Source organism: Lygodium microphyllum, chromosome 29 (genome assembly GCF_053477565.2).
Source record: "Lygodium microphyllum isolate KBCC chromosome 29, Lygodium_microphyllum_v1.1.10, whole genome shotgun sequence".
In the NCBI taxonomy this organism is placed as follows: domain Eukaryota; kingdom Viridiplantae; phylum Streptophyta; class Polypodiopsida; order Schizaeales; family Lygodiaceae; genus Lygodium; species Lygodium microphyllum.
Window position 1 is genome coordinate 84,759,195 of NC_141163.1, and position 24,393 is coordinate 84,783,587.

Sequence of the window (24,393 nt, forward strand, 5' to 3'; positions counted from 1 at the left end):
AAAAAGGCATCGATTTTTGCATACAAGCTCGGGGAGCTTGCTTCAAACCATACAAAGCCTTTTTCAGTTTACATACCAAATATTCAAATCCCGCAGTTGCAAAACCAATGCGTTGCTGTACATAGACTTCTTCTTGAAGTTCCCCATGTAAAAATGCAATCTTTATATCAAGCTAGTACATAGTCCAAAAATAATGGGCATAGACCGAATGGTAGTCATGCAGGATGTAGGAGCAACTGTCTCCTCATAGTCAATACTTTTCTTCTGTGCATAGCCTTTGGCCACAAGCCAAGCCTTATATTTGTCAATGGATCCATCCGCATTCGTTTTCAACTTAAAGACCCACTTTGTACCAATGGCTTTCTTCCCAATAGGCAAGGACACTGAATCCCATGTTTGATTCTTTATGATAAAATCAAACTCAGCTTGCATTGCTGCCATCCAATGCACACTATGTTGTGCATCCTCCAAACATTCAAGCTCCTCATCATCAAGTGTATGTGCTGCCCTAACAAAATCCATTGCATGTGCACCATCATACATACGAGCTTGCCTTCTAGTACTACCAGCAATAGGAGCATCCAAATGACTATCTTTCATAGTCTACAAATACCATCTAGGCATCTGCCTACCTTCTTGACTGTGTACAAGCTCTTGCTGAATTTCAAATTCAGCATCTTGCTAAATATTCAGATCAGCCATAGACTGATTTTCTGCATTACCCAATGGAGCAGCTGGCTGAATATTAAGTTCGCTTGTTCAATTTAAGAGAGTTTCAGTGGCCTCCCAAAACCCTAATTTTTTGGGACACCCTTCAACATCTATAACTAGACGGACTGCCCACCATTCAGCCTTATCCTTTTGATCAGGTTTCTCACTCTACTGTGTAGATTTCAGCCATTAGTCACCTACCATGTACTATCCAACCATCATTGGCTGCAATCCATCACTATCCAGCCTTAGGCAGCCTATTTTCAACCATTGCCTTGCTGTCTGGAGATTTCCATCTATTGTGTCATCATAGCACCTGATTAGCCTGCGTTTGGAAACTTTTTGATTGGCTGAATATCCGAGGGTCAATTTTTAATGATATAATCGCTTCATCTAAATGCACAAAATTGGCATCTTTTGTTATGGCTGGGTGACATTTCTAACTATATGTGATTTCTACACGATTGGGTTACCCTATTGGTGAGACCATTGGGTACTAGATAAATTGACAGCTAAAAGTGAATATTGGAGGTTATCTACATTGCCTTTGCATCTTGCTTGTGAATTCTGCAATGTATTATCATGTTGTACATCTAGTGCAACTGATTATCGGGTGCAAAGCTGTAATTGCCAAGCTAAACAAAGGTATGTTTTGGGCCATCATTGCAGGCTTCTTTGATCTTTCATTCAAAATATGATTGCAGCTTTTGAGTCAGTTCCTAATCTGAATTCCAAGGATAGATTACCAGATTGGAGCATTCTCCGTTGTATAATGATGGTTACAAAGTATCGGGATATTATTTTATTGTCATTATGATACTGTGTGATCTGGATATCCATACAAACATCTTGTACACTTTGACCTGAACTGGGCCAATGTCCACCTAAAGTTAACGTTTCGAAGGAAGACTTTTAAGAATATTACCTTTTTTTTGCTCTTAACTGTATCAACCTAGATTCTCTTTGCTTTAACATACTGAGGAATATGTACATAAAAAAATCCATCTCCACTATTTATGCTATTAATGAAGAGACTACATATGATGAAAGTATGAACGGTAACCATGGAAGATTAAGATGACAAACATACCATAAGGTTGAGGCACTGAACCACTCATCCCCATCTTCTCCTGTACTACTTGCCAAAAAATGCCACCAAAATAGAGAGACAAAAGTATGGGGAAACCAAGCATTATAATGTATAAGAACAACAACCTACAAGATTCAGAACTCTGGGTTAGTGTTCTTCCTGGAAAATTCATTAAAACATAAGGCTTTTCCCCTTTATGAATGGAAAGAAGATTTGATTCTACATGTGAATGTGCAGTTGTGAGCTGTAGTAGAACCGTGATGCCATTAAAATAAGTTACTAAGCAAAAGAAACCAAGGAAAGGCCAATCTAAGACGAGAGATCACCAAATATTCCCCTCCCTATATATAGATTCCAAAAAAACAATATTGGTTTCATAATACTCGGCATCAATATTTCTTTGAACTGTAGGGTAGGAATAACCAAACTCTTATTGCATTTCAATTATATTGTGCAGTTATGTGCAACTTTCCACACTTTTTTTTTCAAAGAAGAGAGGCTTTATATTAATGAATAATATCCTTAATTGAAGGAAGTCTAATACATGAGCAGAGTAAAATGTGAGTCTGGTAGTTTAAAATGCCAGCTCATGTGTGACTCTAGGTGGATGAAGGTCTTTCCATGATCACCTTGCATGGACACAAATGAGTTAAAGCTGGTGCCTACCTTACTTGTTAATTCTATCCACAAATGAGTTCAAAGAAGAGAGGTTTTATGTCTCAATCAAGGGGTAACCCAGATTGAAGACTCGCTAGTCATTTTGGTCAGCAAGGGGAGTTGAAATACCGAAAGGGATTGGAAGAATCCCATTTAGATCACACAAAAAGTAAAGGAGGACACCTGATCGTCATAGACGTGCAATTTGCAAAGGGCAATTATATATTGCTGCATTTTAAAAAGGCAAGGCTGAAAAAGATGAAAGGAAAAGAAAGATTATATCCGAAGTTGAGTATGGGATACTATGGGCCCTTCCAAGTATTGGAGAATATCAATGATGTGGCATATCGGCTGAAACTACCTCCACATCGACAAATACACAATGCCTTTCATGTCAGCTTGTTGAGGCATTTTCACAGTGATGTGCCAAAGGATATGTTTGTTGAAATTCAAAATAAGGTTGAGGAGCTAGATGAGATTTTGTTACCTATGCAAATTTTGGCACATAAGGAAAGAAAGGTCAAAGGTAAAGTTTCTAGGAGATACTTGGTGAAATTTCAGAATTATTTACCAATGGATGCCAAATGGATAGAAGGGGATGACTTGACAGACCATCCTCAATTGTTGCAACTTTACCTAGATGCCTTTCAATTAGAGCGGACTTTGGTTCGGGCTCCATCAGGTTTAGTAGAGCAAGGGTTTGAAGTATTGCATGATGCTCAAGGGGGAGATAGCACTTTCACTCCTCCAATTATGAATAGCTCTCATATGTAGTGGATCTCGGATGTATTCAATATGCATCCAAGCTACTGTGCTAACAGTATGTTTACCATGATGTCACTACTTAGTGTACTAGTCCCTTTGAGATGTATGTAGATGAGTATGAGTTTCACATGGACACTGATACTATACTTATGCACTTTCTTATGATCAAATTAGCATGAAACAAGTGATCCGTTTATGATCACATTAAGCTCAGTCTTCAATGGTTTACATCTGGTTCCATGGCCAACAACATAATTTATGATGCCATTGATGTTTTAGCCATGGTTTATGCTTGGTTATACTATGCTATGGTTTGGTTTTGCCAAATGAGTTGAGCTCATGAAAAACAAATATGTCACATGATCATCTAGCAATGTTTTTTAGATTCTTTTTGCGTCTTATGCTATGTTATGATTGGCTAGTAATTTTGAGCATGCGTAACACATATGCAATGGTTGAGCAAAAGTGTGCAATGTTGTGTTAACTATGATACCTTGTGGAAATTCCAATCCACTGTTTTGCTTTTAATATATTTGACAATGCAGTCGAGGACGATTGCAATGATCTTAAAGGGGAGGGTTGTCATGAGGAGATGTATCTTTGAAACCGCACTTAACATGTGGATTAATTTTTAATCATGTGGTTAAAGTAAATGTTGCACATGTAAGGTATAACTAGGATTACAGTAAATTTACGAGCTCGAGATCCCAGGAAATCACGGGATGCCAAAGAAAAAAGTTGCTATAAGTTATACCGCACAAGTACTTTGCGGTATCTAGTGCCAATTGTTGGCCTAGGCCATTCATTTTGCCATAAGTGTCAATTGGTGACACTAGAGAAGTGGCGTTTAATGGTACCTAACGCCACTCTGATGGTCAAAGATGACGCAGAGACACTCGGGAATAGAAATTGTGTAGCTAATTTAATTATTGGTTAGTTAGATTATTTTTCTGGGCATAATTATTAGATTAATTTTCAGTATTAAAAAAGACAAGGCAGCAGCAATGATTGACTGATTTTCTTTAGTTCTTCGCGAAGAAAGTCTAAATTTTCTCTCCTTAGCATTCTCTCTCATCTTCCAACCTTTTTATAGCCTTGCTCCGAAGATTACAGGATTGAGATCACCAAAGGTTGAGAAATTACAGATTTCTTTGATGTAAACCCTAATCTGTAGCACAAACTAGGGTTTAGCAACAGTCTCGAGAAGCGTACAAGAAATTGGAAGCTCCAAGTCTTGGATTCAATAGGGCTGAAGCTATTTTCAATCAAATTCAAGTGCAAGGGCCAACAAATCAATGAATTTGGGGCATTTTTCATCTTCATCAAAGCGAGTGAAGCCCAATTCACTAGCCGAATCAAGGGGCAAATCAGATTGAAGACTTGCTAGTCATTTTTTACAGCAAGGGAAGTTGGAATACCAAAAGGGATTGGGAGAATCCGATTGCACATCAACTCCTTCAATTAAGTTAAAATAGCATCCTGAAATTTTGGTTGCAATATGGACAAACCAATTGGGAGAATCCAATTGCACAATCATACATACCAAAATTATCACAGTACGATTTTGTGGAAGCAAGCTCATACATATACAACACTGTTGTACGAGATGCATTGAGGGAGGTAGACCATAGTTACCTGGAACGGGGGGAAGATCCAAGGTTGGGAAACAGAAATGGGGGGAACGGCACATGTCTTAAGTGCCCCAAATATGCCCTACATGACCCAAATTGCCCCAAAGAATGTCCCTCTAATTGCCCCAATACCCCTCAATGCTTGAAATTGACCCAAATGTCCCAAAATTGACTCGATTACCCCCATAGCTCCAAATTGCCTTGAATTGCCCCAATTTCCCTTGAAACTAGACAATATAAATGGATGAATACCTTGGAATTGAGGATAGGGTGAAATTTGATTGCGATTTGCAAGAGTTGATAATGCATCAAATTTGAACTCTGCATGGACTCCTAATTAGCTTGTGGGTTGTCTTGACAATTTGAATCTTCAAACCCGAGAGAGAGAGAGAGAGAGAGAGAGATTAGTTTGTCTAAGATTTCAAAGCTTTTTACGTCGGGTAGCAAGTTGGATGATCCAATTAAGTTGTCCACTGTGCTTGACCCTTTCTTGTTATTCCAACATGTAAAACCGTTAGATCCTAGCCACTGTGGCAGCCCATTAAGGATGGCCAAAACATGTGCACTTCCCAATGCCAATAGGTGTGATCTAACTAATCCCATTTCATCTAGTCCAATGTCTCTGAACATCTCATTGCTATGTCAAAGAAAGTAGATTGGTTGCCTCTTGTGCCTGCGTTAAAGTCTCCAGCTAGTAAAACATCCCCCATTCTCATAAATCTCATTATGTCCTCATTTAGTGGTGTATATGGGGATGCCTCTTGTTTCAAAAATTTAACATGGAGCATATTCCCACAGAGAATATGCAGGCGGAAAGTAGCATATGGCAATGTATATGTCTTGAGTTCTATTTGTACGTAACTTGATCTGCATGTATCTTGCCTCTACATCTCTATGTAGCCCTTGGATTGTATCTCAAAGCTTTTTTAAAAATAAAATTATCACACCTCTTGATCCCTTCATTCCTCTAGGCCTCCTAGGCTAAGGGCGATATGTACATTCCCATCTATATCCATATACATCAGGTAGACGGATATTGTTACATTGGTGTGTCTCAGTATACATAGCAATGTCTATCCCTTTGAAAGTATTCTCAAAATAACATGCATTTGTCTTAAGGGAGCCATTGCAATTCCATAATGTAAACTTCATGGTCTCATAGGCTGCGTACAGTCATGCTATCCTTTTCTCTATGATGATGACTCTTCTATCTCTGTAGACAGCCCATTTACTTGCTTTTTGTGCCTCTAGAACACATGCCATGTTTTCCCTTCTATGGGCTATTTGGATTGGGTAAGGTCTTCATCTAGGTAGATATTTTCTCCTTTGAGAGCGATCCTCTTGGAGAGGAAGGCTCTCTTCTTTAACAAGTCTCCAGACTTCAAGATGACGACTTTTGTTTTGTCTCATCTTTCCCAACTCGCCATGCCCCAATGATGGATACATTTGTAGCCCCAATTTTGGTGGCAAGAGCTGTAGAATCTTCAATTGGGGAGCTTTTCTCATCTAGTCCAACCACTCTTACACTGAGTGCGCATGCCCGTCTGTTTGCCTCTTCTTCAAAGGTGGCATTCATAACCTCCACTTTGTTGCCATGCATTCCTTTCTTCTTTATTGCCACATCTATTCATTCTGCACATTCTTTGATAGTATCCTCAACTTTCTCCATTTTCTTTTGGATTCCTTCCACTACAGTTGCATAGGTATGTATATCCTTTCTTTAAACATTCATTTCTTTTTGCAGCTCTGGTGTGATTTGTGATGCCTTCTGTGCATCCAATTTCTTTTTGCTTTCCTCTAGTTCATCTTTTAGGTTAGAGATCATTGAGTCTTTCTCTGCCATGTGTGCATCCAGTGTTTGTTGCATCTCTTTTTTTAGTTCCTCCATCATTTCAGCTAGAATCTACTCTCGTATATCACTTTCCATTTCCTTCCTCATGATATGCATTTCAGCACAGAGCATGGTCAACATCTCCTCATTGATTTTGCGGGATGTCTTCTCATATCTACTTGACCTTGGAGAGATATTCCAATCTCGGGTTTTACAACCATAGGATTTGTAACTCCGGTTCTTTGCTGGTGTATGGAACATTATTTCCAAGGTTGGTTTTGTGATTCCTTCATTGTCAGTTTCTTCCATTGTCATGATTATAGCATGTGTTGTAGCATAAACTGTTTATAGTCTGACTAGAGCAGTAACCAGTAAGATAAACTGTCACTATAGCATAAACTGTCAGTGTATTATAAACTGTCAATGTGACTGCATCATAAAATACACTATCAATCTCACTTAAACTGTCACTGTAGCATAAAATGTCAATGTGTCTGCACCATAAGATGTGGCTGTAGCATAGACTCACTGTGACATAAGCAATCACTGCAGCATTCAGAGTATCATGGTAGTATTCTTGCCTTTCACACAGCAGACATTCCCTTCAGTCACTCCAGGTACATCCCATTCGACACAAACTGTCCTGTCAGTCACTGTAGGCAACAATGAAAGGTCCGCAACTGTTCATTGCAGGTACATCATTATTGTCGTATTACTCCAGCAGAGCTTAGAGAGCCAAGGCATCAGGCAGCAGGCAGCAGAGTGCACGCGCTTCGGAGCCAAAGTGGCTTCACTGACATGCCCAGAGATGGACACGGACAGCTTTACACGGGTCCAAAGACGACAGAGAGAGAGATGGGAGGGGTGGCCACAGTCAGCCCCTCACACTCAGCCACAGCATCAGGAACCAGAAAGGCGAGCGTTCCCCTCGGCAAAGCACCACACAGCAGCCGCCCCCCCCGGTAGGACCACAGGCCTACACATCAACCCCCACAAAGGCATCACAGGCCACCTCACCTGAGGGCCCACGCTCCCCACACCCTCCCCTCCCCCTCCTCCCCACGGTTCCCCTGCCCCCCCCCCCCCCCCCCCCCCTCCCGCCAACCCTAGGCCACAGCCCCCTCCCTCCAGAGCCACTGGGCCCCCCCACACCCACCTTGTGCCTCCGACCACCCCACCATCCCTCGAACCCCCCCCCCCCCCCCCCCCCTCCCCACTACCACTCCCGCTGACAAGCCCCCTAATCCCCACCCAGTACAGGTGGCTCCCCCCCCCCAGGAGATGACAAGCCCCATACACCGACATGCTCCCCTCACCGACAGTCCAGCCCCCCCCCCCCCCCCCCCCACATAGCTACCAGCTCATCTGTCCATGCCGCCCGCTGTCACACTTTCCCAAGACAGGCGTAGCTGCTACCACAGGAGTTTTTTTGCAGTGGGCCATGGTCTTACCTGAGAGTTGTGGAGAGCGGAGAGTTCCCACTACCCTTGGAGGTGGGAATCTTCGTGCTATGCAAGTCAAGGAGCTGCAAGGTCCATCTACTAGCACCACACACCCGATGGACCAAACTACACTTTCTTCCTTCAGACCTCTCACACAGGAGACTGGATGATGACAGAGATAGAGGAGGAGGTGAAGAGCAAGGTGGCAAACCACATCTCCCAATGGATGGGAGAAGGAGGACTAGGACTTTTTTCCTAACAGTGGGCCACGTTGCATGATGGACACTAACTGGTGGGCTGAGACCGAGGCCCCACATCTGAGCATTATCTTTCGAGCCCCTCCACACTGGAGAGCTCCGATGGATGTGATCGAGTAGCCCCTAGCACAAACGGCCCGTTTCTACCAATGTATAGAGTCTCACCTCTCAGCCTAGATGATAGATGCCCTAGCGGTACCACCAGATGCATCCATCACCCCATGGTCCGCCGACCGAGGGCTTCCATGGGGAAATGGAGATCACCGTCCAGGCTAGCAGCGAAGCGTATCCGCATGCCTCAAAGCTTCTCTTCTTCGTCAGCAGCCTTCCACACCGAACACATGCTTGTTCGGTCATTCACAAGTTTCCCTATGAGTTTACATCTTGCATCCTAGAATGTGATCAGCCTCCACTATAGTGGAGCACGTGGTTCCAGGAAGTTGATTGTTCGGCACGAGCTGCAGTCTACCCTTGCCAGACGGATCGACATCTTACTTTTACATGAACACAAGCTCACTCCCGCCCAACCCCAACGGGTAGGGAAGATACTCCCAGGCAGTTCACACACTTATTGGGAGCATGCCATTGGTGCCCACAGCAAGAGTGGAGGAGTATGCACCTCTATTGGCCCGAGCCTTACTGCCTGCGTACGAGACCATGGGACGATTGTGTCAAGGAAGGTTCTATGGATCAGATTGGATATCAAGGACTCGTGCCTTGGAGTCCTCCATGTCTATGCCCCTAGCGAGGTTAGGACACGCAGTAGGTTATGGGTGGAGATCGCAACAAGACTCCCAGAGGTGGACTCCTGGATTGTTGGAGGAGACTTCAATAACCTAGAGGCCTTAGAGGACCAACAAGGCAAAGGCAGAAACTACCAGGGCATGATGGCTAGGGAGGAGCAGGAGGCATGGGAGGTCTTCCTACTAGCAGTAGGAGCATGCGATGCTTGGAGAGACCCAGGTTTCCTCAGGAGGGAGAGGTCGTTGGACTTCTCTTGAGGATACATGAGGCTAGGCGAAGTCTTGCTGGAGCGGCTGGACAGGTTCTATGTGGGAGAGTGGGAATGCTCTCGCGGAGGCCAAGTAGCCTAGTTGGCTGGTACCACCTTGTCCGGCCTTGTCTGGATCACTGCCCGGTTCTCTTGACACTTGATCCCCCAGCATCTGCCCTAGACACACGATCCTGTCCGATCCCTCACACAATCTACAAGAGGGAGGAGGTGAACAGACAAATTGATCAGATTTGGGCTGGGGAGTGGGGTAGGAGGGACCGGATTGCAGAGGAGGTTGCAGAGATCCTGGCCGAGTCGAGTAGTATCTGCCAGGAGACAACCCTACAAGCCAGACAGCAGAGCTAGGAGGAAGAGACAGCACTCCGGCGAGACCTAGCAACCTCGCAGAGATTACTACAAGAGGCACCACGAGATCTCATTCTCCACGCACAGGAGGTGCGCACACCAGTAGCCATCGCCGGCCTAGAGGACAGGCGCTCGGAGTTCTCATTCCACACCTCAAAAGCCTTCTAGGCGCAGAAGAGGGACAAGATGTGCAGGGAGTTTTTCCAGGTGCATCAACCCTGCACCTCAAGAGAGCAGATACGCAACCTTCGAGATCAGTATGGGAGGATTCGCTCTAGCCCAGACGAGGTGATGGAGATTGCCACTGACTACTACAAACGCCTTTTGCAACAGGAAAAAGCCTTAGCTAGAGGACAGTGATGTAGACAGCAGGTCTGGGATCACATCCCATCCCTTGTCACAGAGGAGATGGGACACTCCCTCTCCTAGACGCCTTCACAAAGGAACTAGAGGAGGCTTTCCATACACATGACAAGCAAAAATGCCCCCAGAGAGGATGGCCTCTCTAAGGCCTTCTTCACTACCTACTCGGAGGTGGTGAAGGACCCCTTACTATTGGCCTTCCAGGAAATATTCACTTCAGGACGGATGCCAAGGAGTCTATCGGCAAGTCTTATCAGTCTCCTCCCCGAAGGGGGAGACCGGTTGGAGCTTTCCCAGTGGAGACCGATCACCCTGTTGTCAGTGGCCTATAAGGCGCTGGCAAAGATGATTGGTAGGCGACTCCGCCGCCTTGTGCTCCTAGACATCATTCATGACACACAGACAGGCTTTGTCCAGGATAGCAGCATCCTAGACAATGTCTTCACCTTCTTTGAGGCAACAAAGTGGGCCCAACACAGTGGTCAGGGATTGGCTATACTACTTGATTTCGAGAAACCCTATGACAGGGCGGACAGGGGACATCTTAGAGGGCAACATGGTGAGGTTGGGGCTTCCCCTAGGCATGGATTCGTGGGATCTCCGCACTTTACAGATCAGCTACCAGTAGGGTTCTCATAGGTGGCAGGCGAGGGAAGGAGTTTCGAATGGAGAGATCGGTCCGATAGGGTTGCCCTCTAGCCCCATATGTGTTCCTACTCTTTGCAAAGGCGATGTCCTGTTCCTCAAGTTACATGTGAGTGGGTTACCTGGCCTCTGACTTCTAGTGAGAGAGGAGACGGAGTTGTTAGATTAGACTATGCTGAAGAGAGTGAGACTAGCTCTCGAGGTGTTCTGTATTGCAGCAGGAGAGAAAATCAATTGGCGAAAGTCAGTTGGTTTTCTCCAAACCCCGACTCTAGCACAGAGTGGGGAGTCCACTTGGGATTTAAATGGGTGTGCATAGGGCAGACCGTCCGTTACCTAGGGTTCCAGGTGGGACTCAATCTCTCGCCCAATAGTTTCTTCCAGTCCTTGACTCTATTCGGAGGAAGCTGACCTGCTAGAGTACTGCTCGCCTTTCCCTAGCAAGCCGAGCCCTGGTGGTTAACCAGGTCCTCCTAGCAATGGCTTGGTATATCACCTTGTGTTGGTGCTTCTCCTCATCCTATGTAGTTCAGCTTCACCGCCTCGTACCGAACTTCCTTTGGGCTGGCTCAAACGGTTCCAGGGACTCCCAAGTCAAGGTGGCATGGGCGACCATCATCCGGCATCGGTCAGAGGGAGGTCTTGGGATCATAGATCCAAAGTATCAGAGTCTGGCCCTTTTGGGCAAGCTAGTAGTCCGTGGTCTTACACGAGGAGGACAGACCTAGAAGGTCCTATTGCAAGAGGGTCTCCAGGAGTGTAGTTAGCGGTGATTGGAGGCCGTCCTTAGGATGGATCTTCACAACGGCCTAGATCACGCTCCTGGATCCCCCTTCCTATGCAGCCTACTTTGAGTGTAGCAAGGCCTCCGTAGGACCCTAATTCAGAGCCCCACACGCTGCCAAGAGGAAATAGACCGCTAGCCGTTGATCTGGAACCCCCACCTCAAAGATCGGGATGGGGTACAAATTGGCAAGTGCCCCCACATCCAATGGGCTGGTTGGGAGGAAAGTCCGGCTCATACCATCAAGACATGGCAAGAGGTGTACAAGATGGTGGACGAGGAGGTGTCGTAGCGCGCATCAGGTTGCGAGAGAGGAGTTGAGTTAAGGAGAAGGGAGATTGATGCAGCAATAGCTCATGAGTGGCTTGCCCCCCCTGATACGAGAGCCGATAGAGCTCGTGGAGATATGGGCCGCTAGGTTTTCACCAGCAGGTATCCCCCTACAAGTGGCAGGTAGAGTGGGCGGCGCTCCACATGGGACTTTCTTCACTGTCCAGGAGGGGGGGGCGTCTGGCCCTTGTGACAGGGGACAGCATGATGAGGGGATAGTTGTCCTTTCATGGAGGAGGATGCAGGTGGTTGGCCTTCAGTGCAAGACATGGAGGCTAGACCCTTATGTTTTCTAGGAGAAGCTCCAAGAGTGGTGCCTGTAGATTTGGGAGGACAAGCCACTTGATGAGTTGTAGTGGGATCCGGGAGAGTGGCTAGGGCGGGCCACTGCGGTCGCCAAGAAGCCACCAAGGTCACTAGAGTAACCAACCAAGATTGGCAAAAACGTACTCATGCAAGAGGACATGAACCAGGCGCTGTCATGTAGCAGGTACTAGACGGAGAGCACATCACCATGGGTGCTTTCCGACAAACCTTCTGGTGCCGCCTATGGGACAGCTCAAGGCCGACGACTGTATTGTATTTCTTATGGCTGGTGGCACATGGAGGCCTGGCAATGGGGAGTTATTTAAGCCCAGATGCAAAAGGATGGAGGTTGTAAACGCTGCACACAGCAACTTCTGGAAACTCCAAAGCACTACCTTTGGTCATGTGAGGCGGCGCAACTCGTGTGGAGAGGAGCATGCTGCATTCTCTGCCGTATAGCACCCAACCTTAGATGTATCTCATGGGGAGCCTTCTCCTAGCGGGCAGTTAGCAAGGGCCGTCATATTTTGTATGAAGCCGAGATGCAGGACACAATTTTCATTATTGAGGCTTAGTCGTACACAGTGGTCGACTTGGAGGCTCTACCCATTTGGCATGTATTGAAGCCCACAGCAAATTGCTCTGAGGTATGGGAGATCGTAGGGAGTCTTACTGGATGGCATATTTGGAAGGCCCAATATCAAGAGGTTTTTGGTAGGAGAGAGACTCTCAGCATACGCAACTTTGGCAGAGCTTTGGACCTCCATCATCCACTCCCTCTGCGGCCAATGGAACCAAGTGCAGAGCGAGTCTCGAGCTCGTTAGGAGCTTCGTTTTCTCAATAATCTCGAGGAACAGCGGAATGATCATCATCATCAAAAAGAATATCGAGAACGATGACCTAGAGTTACGTCTTACTCGATTTACACTGTTTTAGGGGAACGGAATGGGACTATGCCTTATGGCAGAGAGGTGAGCTTTGCATCCCTCTCGTTTCCCATTCTCCTTGAACCAAGTGCAGCGTGAATCCGCTTCGGACCTGGCGTTTCTGCGTAAAGTAGTTCGCTCGGGTTTGACGCTAGTTGTTGTTAGCTAGTGACCCATTAGGAAAACCCTAATTCCGGTCGATCCTAAGTGGGAACGGCCAGGATACTTCCGCTATGTGGCAGACGCGGGAAGAACTAGATCGCAAAACCCGTAACATTCCATGGGAGTGTCAGGTGGAGCTTTCTAGACATCCTTTCCGATAGATTGCTAAGACGTGTCCCAGATGATACTAGGGGACACGTTACAGTTGGTATCAGAGCCGACCAACAACGGAATTGTTTTTATGAGATCTCAATAAAATGAAGTAAAGAAATTGTTGCTGTCCAAACATTTCCTCATCTTCAATACTGTCTTGCAGAACTATAAAGCGTGGAACAAGTTTTTGGTGTTCCGGGTCATGTTTATGACTGCAATGCATTCTCCGCATTATAGACAAAGAGTTGGGATGATGAACATCCTGGAGTAGATTTATAATCCATCACCTTTATATATAGAACGAAGATGGACGGGGTCTTCAGGAATCTACTACATAGCTGCCCACCGGTTCGCTTATCTACAGACCAACCTAAAGAGGATCAAGTGGTTGGAAGACTTGAAAGTCGTGAAGCTGTTCATTTTTGTGGAAGCTCACGTAAATTCGACTTTACATATTCAAGGTCGGAGGATTGAAATGAACTCATATGTATATGAGGAAGTAACCCGTGTAATCCCAGCCGACAGGATTAAAGTGTTGGGCCGCCATGAGAAGTATGGATTCCAACGAAAAGGGTATCCTGAACTTCCAATGAATTATCGATTCCTAAAGATCCATGATCCAAAACCCTACTATTACACAGTTCCTGTAGACAAACGCAATACAACGTTATTCTCCTCAAACTGAATGTAATGATTGAATTATCATCACACGAGACGTTATATAAGGACACGCCCATGTAAATATAAATAAGGACTTCTTTTATCAATATCTGGCTGTGCATCAGAGTGGTTAAAAAGTAGCTTCATGATTTACGAGATAGCTGAACTAAAGATAAGCTAACGGAAATTATCAAATAATAACGTTAAGAAAAACTTTTATCCAGGCACAACCCCAGGTACAGGTTCCAAATTCGCCCCCTACATTAAGTACTGCTGTGATCCAGGAGAAGAAGTTCCTCCTCAAGCAGATAAAGCCACCCGAGTTTGACGGGAGAGGCAGATTCGTCCAGTCTGATGCTGAAATTTGGATTGAATCTATGGAGGACTACTTTGAAGCAGCTGGTACTGCACCTACCAATCAGGCCATGCTCGCCAAGTTAAAACTCACCGGCGAAGCTAGACTATGGTGGAAACAATGGTGTAGGGATCAAGGGACTTCAGAGGGGTCCGTTACCTGGGAGAAGTTAAAGAAAGCTGTGCAGGGGAGATATTTGCCACCTGCATATCGTACACAGAAAATAAATGAGTTCTACGAGCTAAAACAGCTAGGACTCACCCTTGACGCATACTACTCTAAATTTGTCTCACTCTTAAAGTATGCGCCACAGATGGACATGACGCAGCAGGTGTCCAAATTTTGCGCGGGCTTAAATCCACCCGTAAATACCCGTCTCGAATCTAAGCATTGCCATAACAACTTAGGAAAATAGAACATATTGTGAAGTACACAATATGGGTGCATATTGAGGATATGTCTTGGATAGAGGTCATGAGTTACCTTTGTTTTGTACTCCGTACAAATTATAGGGATTGTTTCGTATACATCAAAAAATCAAAAGTCAAGGTTTCTTAGAGATAAAATTATGGTTATGCAAATGGGATTTATAAACCTTAAGGAAATGAGATTTTCTTATAAATAAGTGACTTGAAGTAAGATGAAATCAATCCTTCCCAGTAGGGGATTCCTGATAAAGCAATAGGTCAAGGAAAAAAAGAGAAGGAAAAAGTGAAGACTTCCTCCCCAAGGTTAGCCTACAATAACTTATAAGAGAAAGTAGAAGAAGGGCAAGAAGTATATATGAGAAGAGGTAAGTCTGGCAAAAACTAGGCATAGATTATAGTAGTATCCATGCCCGAGTTAATGATTGTGCATTCTTTTGAGGAGAATATAAGTCAATGGCTACATTTTGAAAGTATGGTATAGATAGGTATTGACAAGACCCTTGCAAGGTCAAATGGTCTCTCAGAAGGTTCTCAGACATTTTTTGCTCATACTTTGTGTCCATCACATGTTTTGGACATTAAGCATAGTAGACTTGATAACATGGCATGTGCAAAATAGATCCATAGATGGTATCCGATGATGTGATTCAAAGTTTTTAGAATTTATATGAGAGGCAAGAAATCTTCTATTTGATCTTGCTATGTATGGCATGAATCCATTTGGATTGTGCTTGATCTCTTGTAGTGTATGGCCAATAGTCTTTGTTAACTACAAGATTTCACCATGGCTTTCTATTAAGAAATGACACATGATCCTTATCTTACTTACACCTAGACGTTATTCGTCAAGAGTATGAATGTTTATCTTCGTCCATTGAATTGATGAGCTTAAGATGTTATGGGATGAGAAAATTATAGTTGAAGACATGAATAAGCATTTTGAGACGTAGTCCGCTAATATAAGGGCCATCCTTAAGTTGACCATGTATGATTTTTTGGGTTTAGAAGTGTGCTTAGGTGAACTCTCCATTGTCACAGCTTTCTTTGATATCATGCTTTTATGATTATCTTTATTATATATAGTGGTTATTGTAGAGCTACTCACTTCAAGTTACCATGTATGTCTTGTGTGTAGACAAGGTTGGACTCCTAAAGGTCATTTATGAAGAAGAAGATAGTTTATTAGGGGCATGGAACATTTTTGCTAGAGGGCCATGATAAAGATACGTATCTTGAACATATAAAAAAATTAATATATACAATATTATAATTTTTTTGGGTAGAGAGTAAAGAAATTATACCAAATGAAAGATTCTACTCTATGTAATTCATTTTGAAAGCAAGTGTCACACTACTAGCTTGGTGTGTACCATGGAAGATAACAAATCTCAATAATGGAGAATTTGTTATTTTCTTGAAGTTTTTTATCATTTGTGAGACTTATTTGAATGTGAAATCCTTATCATCATTAGTAGTGCAAGAAGTTGGGAGGAATAGTTGTTTAGTGTGAAAATAATAGTGATACCATGTCACACTGACATAGGTATAAAAGGGAGGGACATGTAATTTTTCTCATCTTTTAAAACATTAATACATTACTGTCTCTTTCCTCATTCCTTGCTCATATCTTTTATGGGTTCTCACCTCTTTCTGTCTTTCTCTCCCCATTTCTAGTATTTCTCTCTCCTCATCACTCTCTTTCTCTCTCCTGCACTCCTCTCTCTTTTGCAATATTCTCTCTCTTCGTTCTCTATGTCCAGTCCACTTCTTGACAAGTGGTATCAGAGCTCTGGTCTTTGATCCATTTTTCTTCTCTTTTCTTTATATTTAGTCCAATTTTTTATCATAAAAACCAAATTCAGACTAGTACTACAGGTAGAAGACATGGATAGTGACTAGCAGTGGTTTGTAGGACATCCATAGTTGGAAGAAAACTATATTTGGAGATCTTTGGGACAGATATGATGGTGGTGGAAGGACAAAATAGTAGGTCATCATCAAATTTTTATGCAATTTTGAAGGTAACATTGTCAAATGGGATTTATACGGGCCGGCTTAAAAGGGAAACAAATTGTGTAGTTTTCAAAGAGAGGGTTCTGTTTCCCCTTTCTTGGAGCTTCCTGCAGGTTTCATGGAGATTGCAACCAAGATCTTCTTCTGTCTCTCAAACCCTTTCTTTTCTTGATGACAAAGTAACACTAGACCAAGCTTCCTCATTTCAATACCTTCATGTATATTATCCATAAGCTCCACCCAAGCTTTATCATGGTGCATAAGACAGCCCCAAAAAATGCGACACATTTTTTCAGCTGATTTCAGCCTGCTCTCTACTATTCTTGCTCAATCTTCAGATCTTGGTGCTTTTGGTCATTGACAAGTGAAATCCTTCAGTAATCTCATCAAGATTGCACTCCATTCTTCATCCTGAAGATTTCCTGAAAACCTTTCAACAAAGTAGTGACTTAACTAGGGTTAATTCATTAGAATCTATTAGAGGAACTCATTACCAAGTAGGAGAAAGTAACCCGTAATTGGAGTCCATGGGCAGCCATGAAAGCTTCAGCTCAAGCTTCCATTTCTCTTCAATTTCTTGAAGATTCTTATCATTTCAAAAAGGATTCTTAAAGAAATTGCAAGGATTGAGCATGAATAGCCAAGGATTGAAGCTCAATAGCTTATATGGAGTCAAAATCTGGGAAAATGGATTTAATGCTTCAATCTGAAGCATTTGAAGCTTCAAGATTGCTTCCAAGCATTAAATACACAAGGATTGAATATTATTTTAGTAACATTGGGCATTCGGAGGCTTCATTAAGCATTGAGGGATCAATCAAGCCTTCATCAAACATATAAAAGGTATTCCTCTTCAATTCTTAATCTCTCTCATTCATCCAATTGCCGAGCTTTATCCAATTGATCAAGATACTAAAGAATTGTATAATTTTCATCAAATCTTAGCCAATCATTTTTTATATCAACCCATTCATATAATGCAATGTTTACTTGATGCATATTGGATCCAATCAGTGAATTAGAAGCTCCATTGATTGATAAGATTGCTTATCTAATCCATTTGATTTGCTGATGATTGTTTATTCATGGCAAAACATATCATAACCCCATCGTAAAAGGGTAAGCTAGCAATGAGTCACTACTTAGTAAGACCCTCTTCCTATCCATTTTGCCAAATTTCAATTCTCTTGCATTTGATGAAAAGAGTTGAATAAAAATTTCAATAATGCATATAATGCTGATTGATTAGAATAGTATACCACTGCCATGTTGATATTCCCACCGAGGAAAAAGGTGGATTGGGGGGGGGGGAATAGTGAGACAAAAGAGATTGACCCTTCCTCACTATTAAAGATCCTAAAGGGGTGCAACCAATCGAATCCTCGGGGGAAACTTTGCCTACCTCTCGGTGATTCAGAGCCAGTGTAGGGAGCCTATCCTACTGTTTTATCCCTCACATAGGTACAACGAGTGTATAATTGAAGATTGAAGCACTTTCAAAGACTCAAGAACCTTTAAGTGCATAGCATTTGGATCTTTATCTTTGATGTACTTATGGCATGTACTTTGCTTAAATATGACCGGTCTTGACATGCTTGGCCTATTGCACTACTACATGCCCGTTACATTGTTTGGAGTTGGATGCTACTGAGCCTTGCTTTGGCTTGACATTTGATTGCCCAAGCTTACTTGGCTATTTCTCGGCTTGCCAGAGTTATAGTTTGGATGTACTTGATGTCTATGGATGATATGTACTGATGCTACACGGCCTATATGCTCATGAGGTCTTATTGATGCTTGATCTTGGATCTTCTGGCACTGATGCTATCATATGTCCTTGTTGAACTTCTTTGCTTGATATTTAGGGCTTTTGTGCCAATGGGAGCGTCTTGATACAGTTGACAACAGACATTGAGCAAGCGGTTTATGCTACTTGAGCATTCGGATACTTGAGACTGGGATCTTCATTTGGATGTTGCATAGTTGATTTACCATGGTCTTCACATATGTATTTGGGCCGATTTGGGCTTTGGATTTCTTAAGCATACACCTATTTGTGTCAGGTCTTGCCAGCGTTGTGTACACTTTGTCCTATTACAAAGGGGGTGTGTCGGCTTAGTGACAGATTTATTTGACATGCTTGGGTGTTTTCTCGATGTCCGTATGATTGTCACATGCTGATTTATGCCCGCTTGATGCTGGTTATGCTTTGATAGTTAGTGGTTGACTTGGTGCATTCATTTTGCCTATACTTTGCTCTCATTGTACCTAGCTGTAATTTATTACAGCAAGTAGTTATGCATGGAACGACGTGGAAATTTCATGTTGAATCATCGTGATTTTATGTACTTTTGATGTACTTGGTTGGAAACATATTAGCTATCAGTTCGTGGTCATTTGGCCATGGCTTTGGTGGTATTTTGGCTATTTACAGTAGAAAACAAGCAGTTTTAACCTATCTACACCGTTTTGGACTGCAGTATGGTATCTTCTTCTATTGGTAGTGCTATCTTCAATATCACTAAGCTTGATAGTACGAATTATACCTACTGGAAGAGCCAAGTTTAGCAGGTATTGGTGTATGTTAACCCTCAGACGAACAAGGTGGAATATCAAGAAACTCTAAACTAGAGGACAAGCCCAAGGCAAAAGTGAAACATAAGACAAAGGCGTGCCAAGAAAAATATGGAAACACAAAAAGTGCAAAAAAGTCCTAAATCAAGGAGAAAGGCATACAAGAAAATGCACAAGTCAATACTTTTGTAAAAAAGCACAGGGTGAACCATGATTTTTTTTAAGAGTGCCACGGGCTCGATGGGTAGTAGGAAGGAAGCTAGGAAGATAGGAGGACAATGGAAAAAAGGGCTGTGGGCTCCCACCCGTGCAAATTATAAAGGTAGATGGGCAGTAGGAAGGAAGCTAGGAAGATAGGAGGACAATGGAAAAAAGGGATTAGGATATGACCAGCCACGTAAAAAGGGGATGACCACCCAAATGAGATTTATAGCTTTGTATATAAAGCTCAAAAGATGAATGAGAGCCCATTCTTTGATGTGTGGTAAAGTGGACTCATCTTCTCCTCTCCTTCTATTCTCTTTGCTTGCTTGTGTATGCTTGAGGGAGGGAGTGCGAGAGTGTGAGGGAGTGAGTGTGTGAAAATGAGGGATCAAGGAGGTGAAGCTCTCCACCATCTCCTCTCTTCTTCTTATTTTCTCTTCTCTACTCTTGTCTCGTGTGTGGCTATGGAGGATGGAGCTTGGAGGTGGAGGTTTGAGGATGCTTGAGCTTGCGACAAGAATCGTGGAGCTATCGGAGTGTTTGAGAGAGAAAGAAACTCAAGCGGACATCAAAGTAAGCTCACTACATTTCTAGAGAAGGAGATACGGTGTGTCAACTATGTGAAAGGTAGCCATTAGTGCTCGCTTGAGATGCTTGAACAATAAGCGGTCCGTGGGTCTTGGTGGTAGAGCTTGTGCTTGCCTCTACATTTTAACACCATATTGGAGAATATGGAAATTTCTCATAAGTTTAGGACACGTGGTCAAATCTTTGGTTTATGATAGGTCACATCATATAGTTTTGAGAAAGTTATGGGCATGTTATCCGGGTTCCACCTTTTTAGTATTCAAAAAATGGGAATTGGGAGATTCCCAAACTCACTAATATTGTGTTTTTTGGTTCCGTTTGCCGGGACCAACGGATTCAAGCTGAAACAGGGAAAAGAATGGCAAAACACGAAACCCTGGGTTAAATACTGGTAAGAGGAGCAAGATTGAGGTGAATGCAGACCTAGGCATGGCAACATGAGGCCAGGATGGCAAGGAAGACCTCATTTTGCATTAGAGAGAGAGAGAGAGAGACCTGTTGATCACAAAGGAGCTCATGCATGTTGATTTCGATGTTTTTTATCAATTCACGTGCATAGGGATCTTTACATGCCATTGATGTAATCTAGAAGGTATGACAGGGGGTTGTGATGAGCGCTAGGAGAAATCAGCCAAGAGTCCTCACGTTGCACTGACGAGTAGCAATCAAACCAACGTTTCTTGGTCTAATTCTTGGAGTTGGGCAGTTGGATCGTCTTACCATAAGAATCAGACCATCCAACTACTAGGAGTCGGACCACTAGTTCATCCAGTCAGACACACCTGCTCCTTTTATCCCGACCAAACCAATAGTTTGGTTGGACACCCACACGTCCAATCGGATGACCTTCTCCAGTTGGATTGCCCATCAGCCGGACCATGTAACCCGATCGAACCAGAAATTGCAATCGGACCATACGAATAGTCGGACGATCTTCTTCGGTTGGACAAACTTGTCAGATCATTCAACTCTGAGAGTCGGACCATCCAAAATTGGCCGTCTGATTCTGGGAATCAGACTAGTTGGTGGGTAGAATATAGAAGAACTAGGAATAGGACCACCCGCACGGAAGGACCTATTGGGACACATTCCCGTACACCTTACGAAACCCACCTTGGCTCGCCAAAGCCATGAACTAGAGGAAACCGTGACTATGCTACTTAGAGGTAGACTCTAGGAGCCTGGTTGCATAGCCGGCTAGGCTTGTAGCCCAAGGATCGACCTCTTGATTGTACCTAGCCTTGATAGAGCATAGATGGAGCAGCATAGTTCCTGTACTACCCTCAGGAGTGACCAAAGACTGCACGTAGAGCCGTACTAGGTTGTAAACACAAAGGGGGGATAGCTAGAATTGCATGATCATTTCATTGATGCACCCCACACAATAATTTCTTTCACAAAAGTGCACTAGAAAAGGACAGAAACCTCAATTTTGCACCGTGCACAATGAAACACCCAGCACTAAGTGTACATAACTTGAGGACTATTTTCAATAACAAGGAATGCAGTCAGAATTAATAACTCAAGGAACACACCAATAGGAGGAGACCCCATAACATAGTCAAATGCTTTGGAGCCCCATGATTAGGACCTTTGAAAATGGTAGTGGGACCAAAAGGACAATAAGATTGAGGGCAAAGCACTACCAGAGCTGCTAGGACTGATTGACAACCCCATGGAGCAAGAAGCAGGAATGATGTAAGGAACAAACACAGACCAGGGAGAGGACTAGCTGGACCTGGGTGAATTCTTAGTTGCATAGTCCAAGACATGGTCAACGAATACAACATGCTAACTAGGACAGTAGTCCATGGTAGGCCAGTAGAGGAGGTAGTGGCAATCCAAGAGGAAGAGAGGAAAGCAGTTAGGAGAGCACTACAGGACATAGCTACCTACAACAATGAGCAGAGAACTAGGAAGCTCCAACATGACATAGATGTGCACAAGGCTCAATGCGTGCTAGCCTTAGCCAAAAAAAACAAGGCAAGACCGATCGCGAAGAAAGAGAAAGCACTAGAGGCAGACATCACGCTACCGCCTCATCAACAACACAGTTGTTGAATAGAGTGCAGAAACATTAGCGACCTTGCTACTCTCAAGCCTAGGGATTACTCAAGTCTAGGCCTTAACGCAAACTATGGTAGATTCGGCCATGATGCCGTGCACTGTCCATTGCCTAGGAGATTTCCCTTTGTCCAATAGTGCAACCCATTGTACTTGGGGAACATGCCACTAAATTTCCTTGGAAGAGGAGCTCAGCTCGCACTTCCAGCACCAAATGGTGCAAAGTCCATCATCCCTAAGATAGAGATCAACCTGATAGGCATACCCCTGCCACAAGGATCCTATGTGACCCATCCACTGAGTGATGCTCCAGTCCATTACGTGGAGGAGCCTAACGAAGACAAAGCCTACATAAGCCCTTACGTCTCATATGACAAAGAGAGCAATGCAGGCCTAATGACCGGTACTAGTGATGGCATTAGGTAGAGGTAGGGGAAGAGGATTCACATGGCTGACCCAAGATCCAATCTCGTGTTGGACTTGCAGTCACTCGGGCCACATATCATCATGTTGTCCAAAGAGAGAACAACTGAACAAGGAAAAATTCGACCTCAGATGTGTCGAGTGCGGCATCACTCATCTCTTTGCTGATTGCCCTAGACGGAAGCCATCCCCTATCCCGGCAAACATGCCCTCAGTGCCCTTGGGGCTGTTTGGATTCGAGACATTCAACAATGAGGACAGACCCATCCCGTTGCATGTCATGACTAGAGCACAGACAAAGCATGCAGGAATATCACTATCAGGGCCCACTAGCAATGTAGATGTAGCCTCAATAGGGAAAAAGAGATGACGGAGAAGGAGGAAAACGTCTGACACAAGGGTCAGTCTTAAGACTCAAGGTGTGACAACGCGAGTGAATGGCCAGAAGGTCACAAATGCAAAGGCAAAAACTACCACTCTAAAGATGGCAGAGAAAGGGACTACCAAGGTAGGGGAGTATCCTCATCCTAGGCGCCAACTCAAGGCAATAGCCAAAGTCAAGGAGTGGATAAAAGAAGCCCAGGAGCACCTTAAGGATGCTAAACCTGTCTTAGAGGACAAGATCGAGGACCTCTCTAGTGTAAGCACGCCACTCTCACCGGCACGACCAAGGTTGAAAGACGCACCCATGCCATAGGCAGTGCCACCTAAGCCAAGTTTAGATGCCATGGGCCGGCCGATCAGTCAAGACCTGTGTGGTCAAAGAGCACAAACTTAGGAGAGAGGCAAGCAACCAACAACCTCCTCGTGACATTAGTGACCACCCTAGTGACCTTGAGTTTGGGAGATCTCAGACAGCACCCCACGCTATGGCAGGAATTGAAACATTGGGCAAAGGAACTGGTGGAGCATGGTGTCGCTAACTTGTAGGATCATGATGTAGTTAGGCAGATGCCCAGCTTGACACTTCACTCAGTGCAAAGTGAAGTGGATGCACAAGCATATTGAAACTTGATGAGGTGGATATATTAGTATATGATTTTTTCCTTACAATAATTGGATATATCAAGAAGTTAACTATTGCAATTCTCAAAGAGAGAGTTCCTGGTTTGTAGATAGATGATGATGATGCTGATTCATGACGAGTCTAGGAAAGAAAGATGTACAAGAAGTAGAGCTAAAAACTTGGCAAAGTAAAGTCTACATTTAGATGAAAGTAATGCTCTTGTTGATAGTAGAGAAGAGGATAATCTAGTTGAAAAGAACTCATCTTCTCCTCTCCTTCTGTTCTCTTTGCTTGCTTGTGTGTGCTTGAGGGAGGGAGTGTGAGAGTGTGAGGGAGTGAGTGTGTGAGGGTGAGGGATCAAGGAGGTGAAGCTCTTCACCATCTCCTCTCTTCTTCTTCTTTTCTCTTCTCTTGTCTTGTCTCATGTGTGGCTATGGAGGATTGAGCTAAGACTCTAGAGGTTTGAGGATGCTTGAGCTTGCGTCAAGAATCGTGGAGCTATCGGAGTGTTTGAGAGAGAAAGAAACTCAATCAGGCATCAAGGTAAGCTCACTACATTTCTAGAGGAGATACGATGCGTCAAATATGTGAGAGGGTAGCCATTAGTGCTCGCTTGAGACGCTTGAACAATAAGCAGTCCGTGGGTCTTGGCGCTAGAGCTTGT

At 43.8% G+C, this 24,393-nt stretch overlaps 1 protein-coding gene across 1 annotated transcript in view; it reads right to left on the minus strand.

Annotated features, from left to right (window-relative positions):
• LOC148010863 (Zn-dependent exopeptidases superfamily protein) overlaps positions 1 to 24,393 on the minus strand; it is a 198,549-nt gene that overhangs the window by 36,958 nt on the left and 137,198 nt on the right. Inside the window, exon 15 of the mRNA XM_087671354.1 lies at positions 1,802 to 1,926. Within this exon, the coding sequence (XP_087527480.1) occupies positions 1,802 to 1,926 (125 nt within the window). The remainder of the gene's footprint in view (positions 1 to 1,801; positions 1,927 to 24,393) is intronic.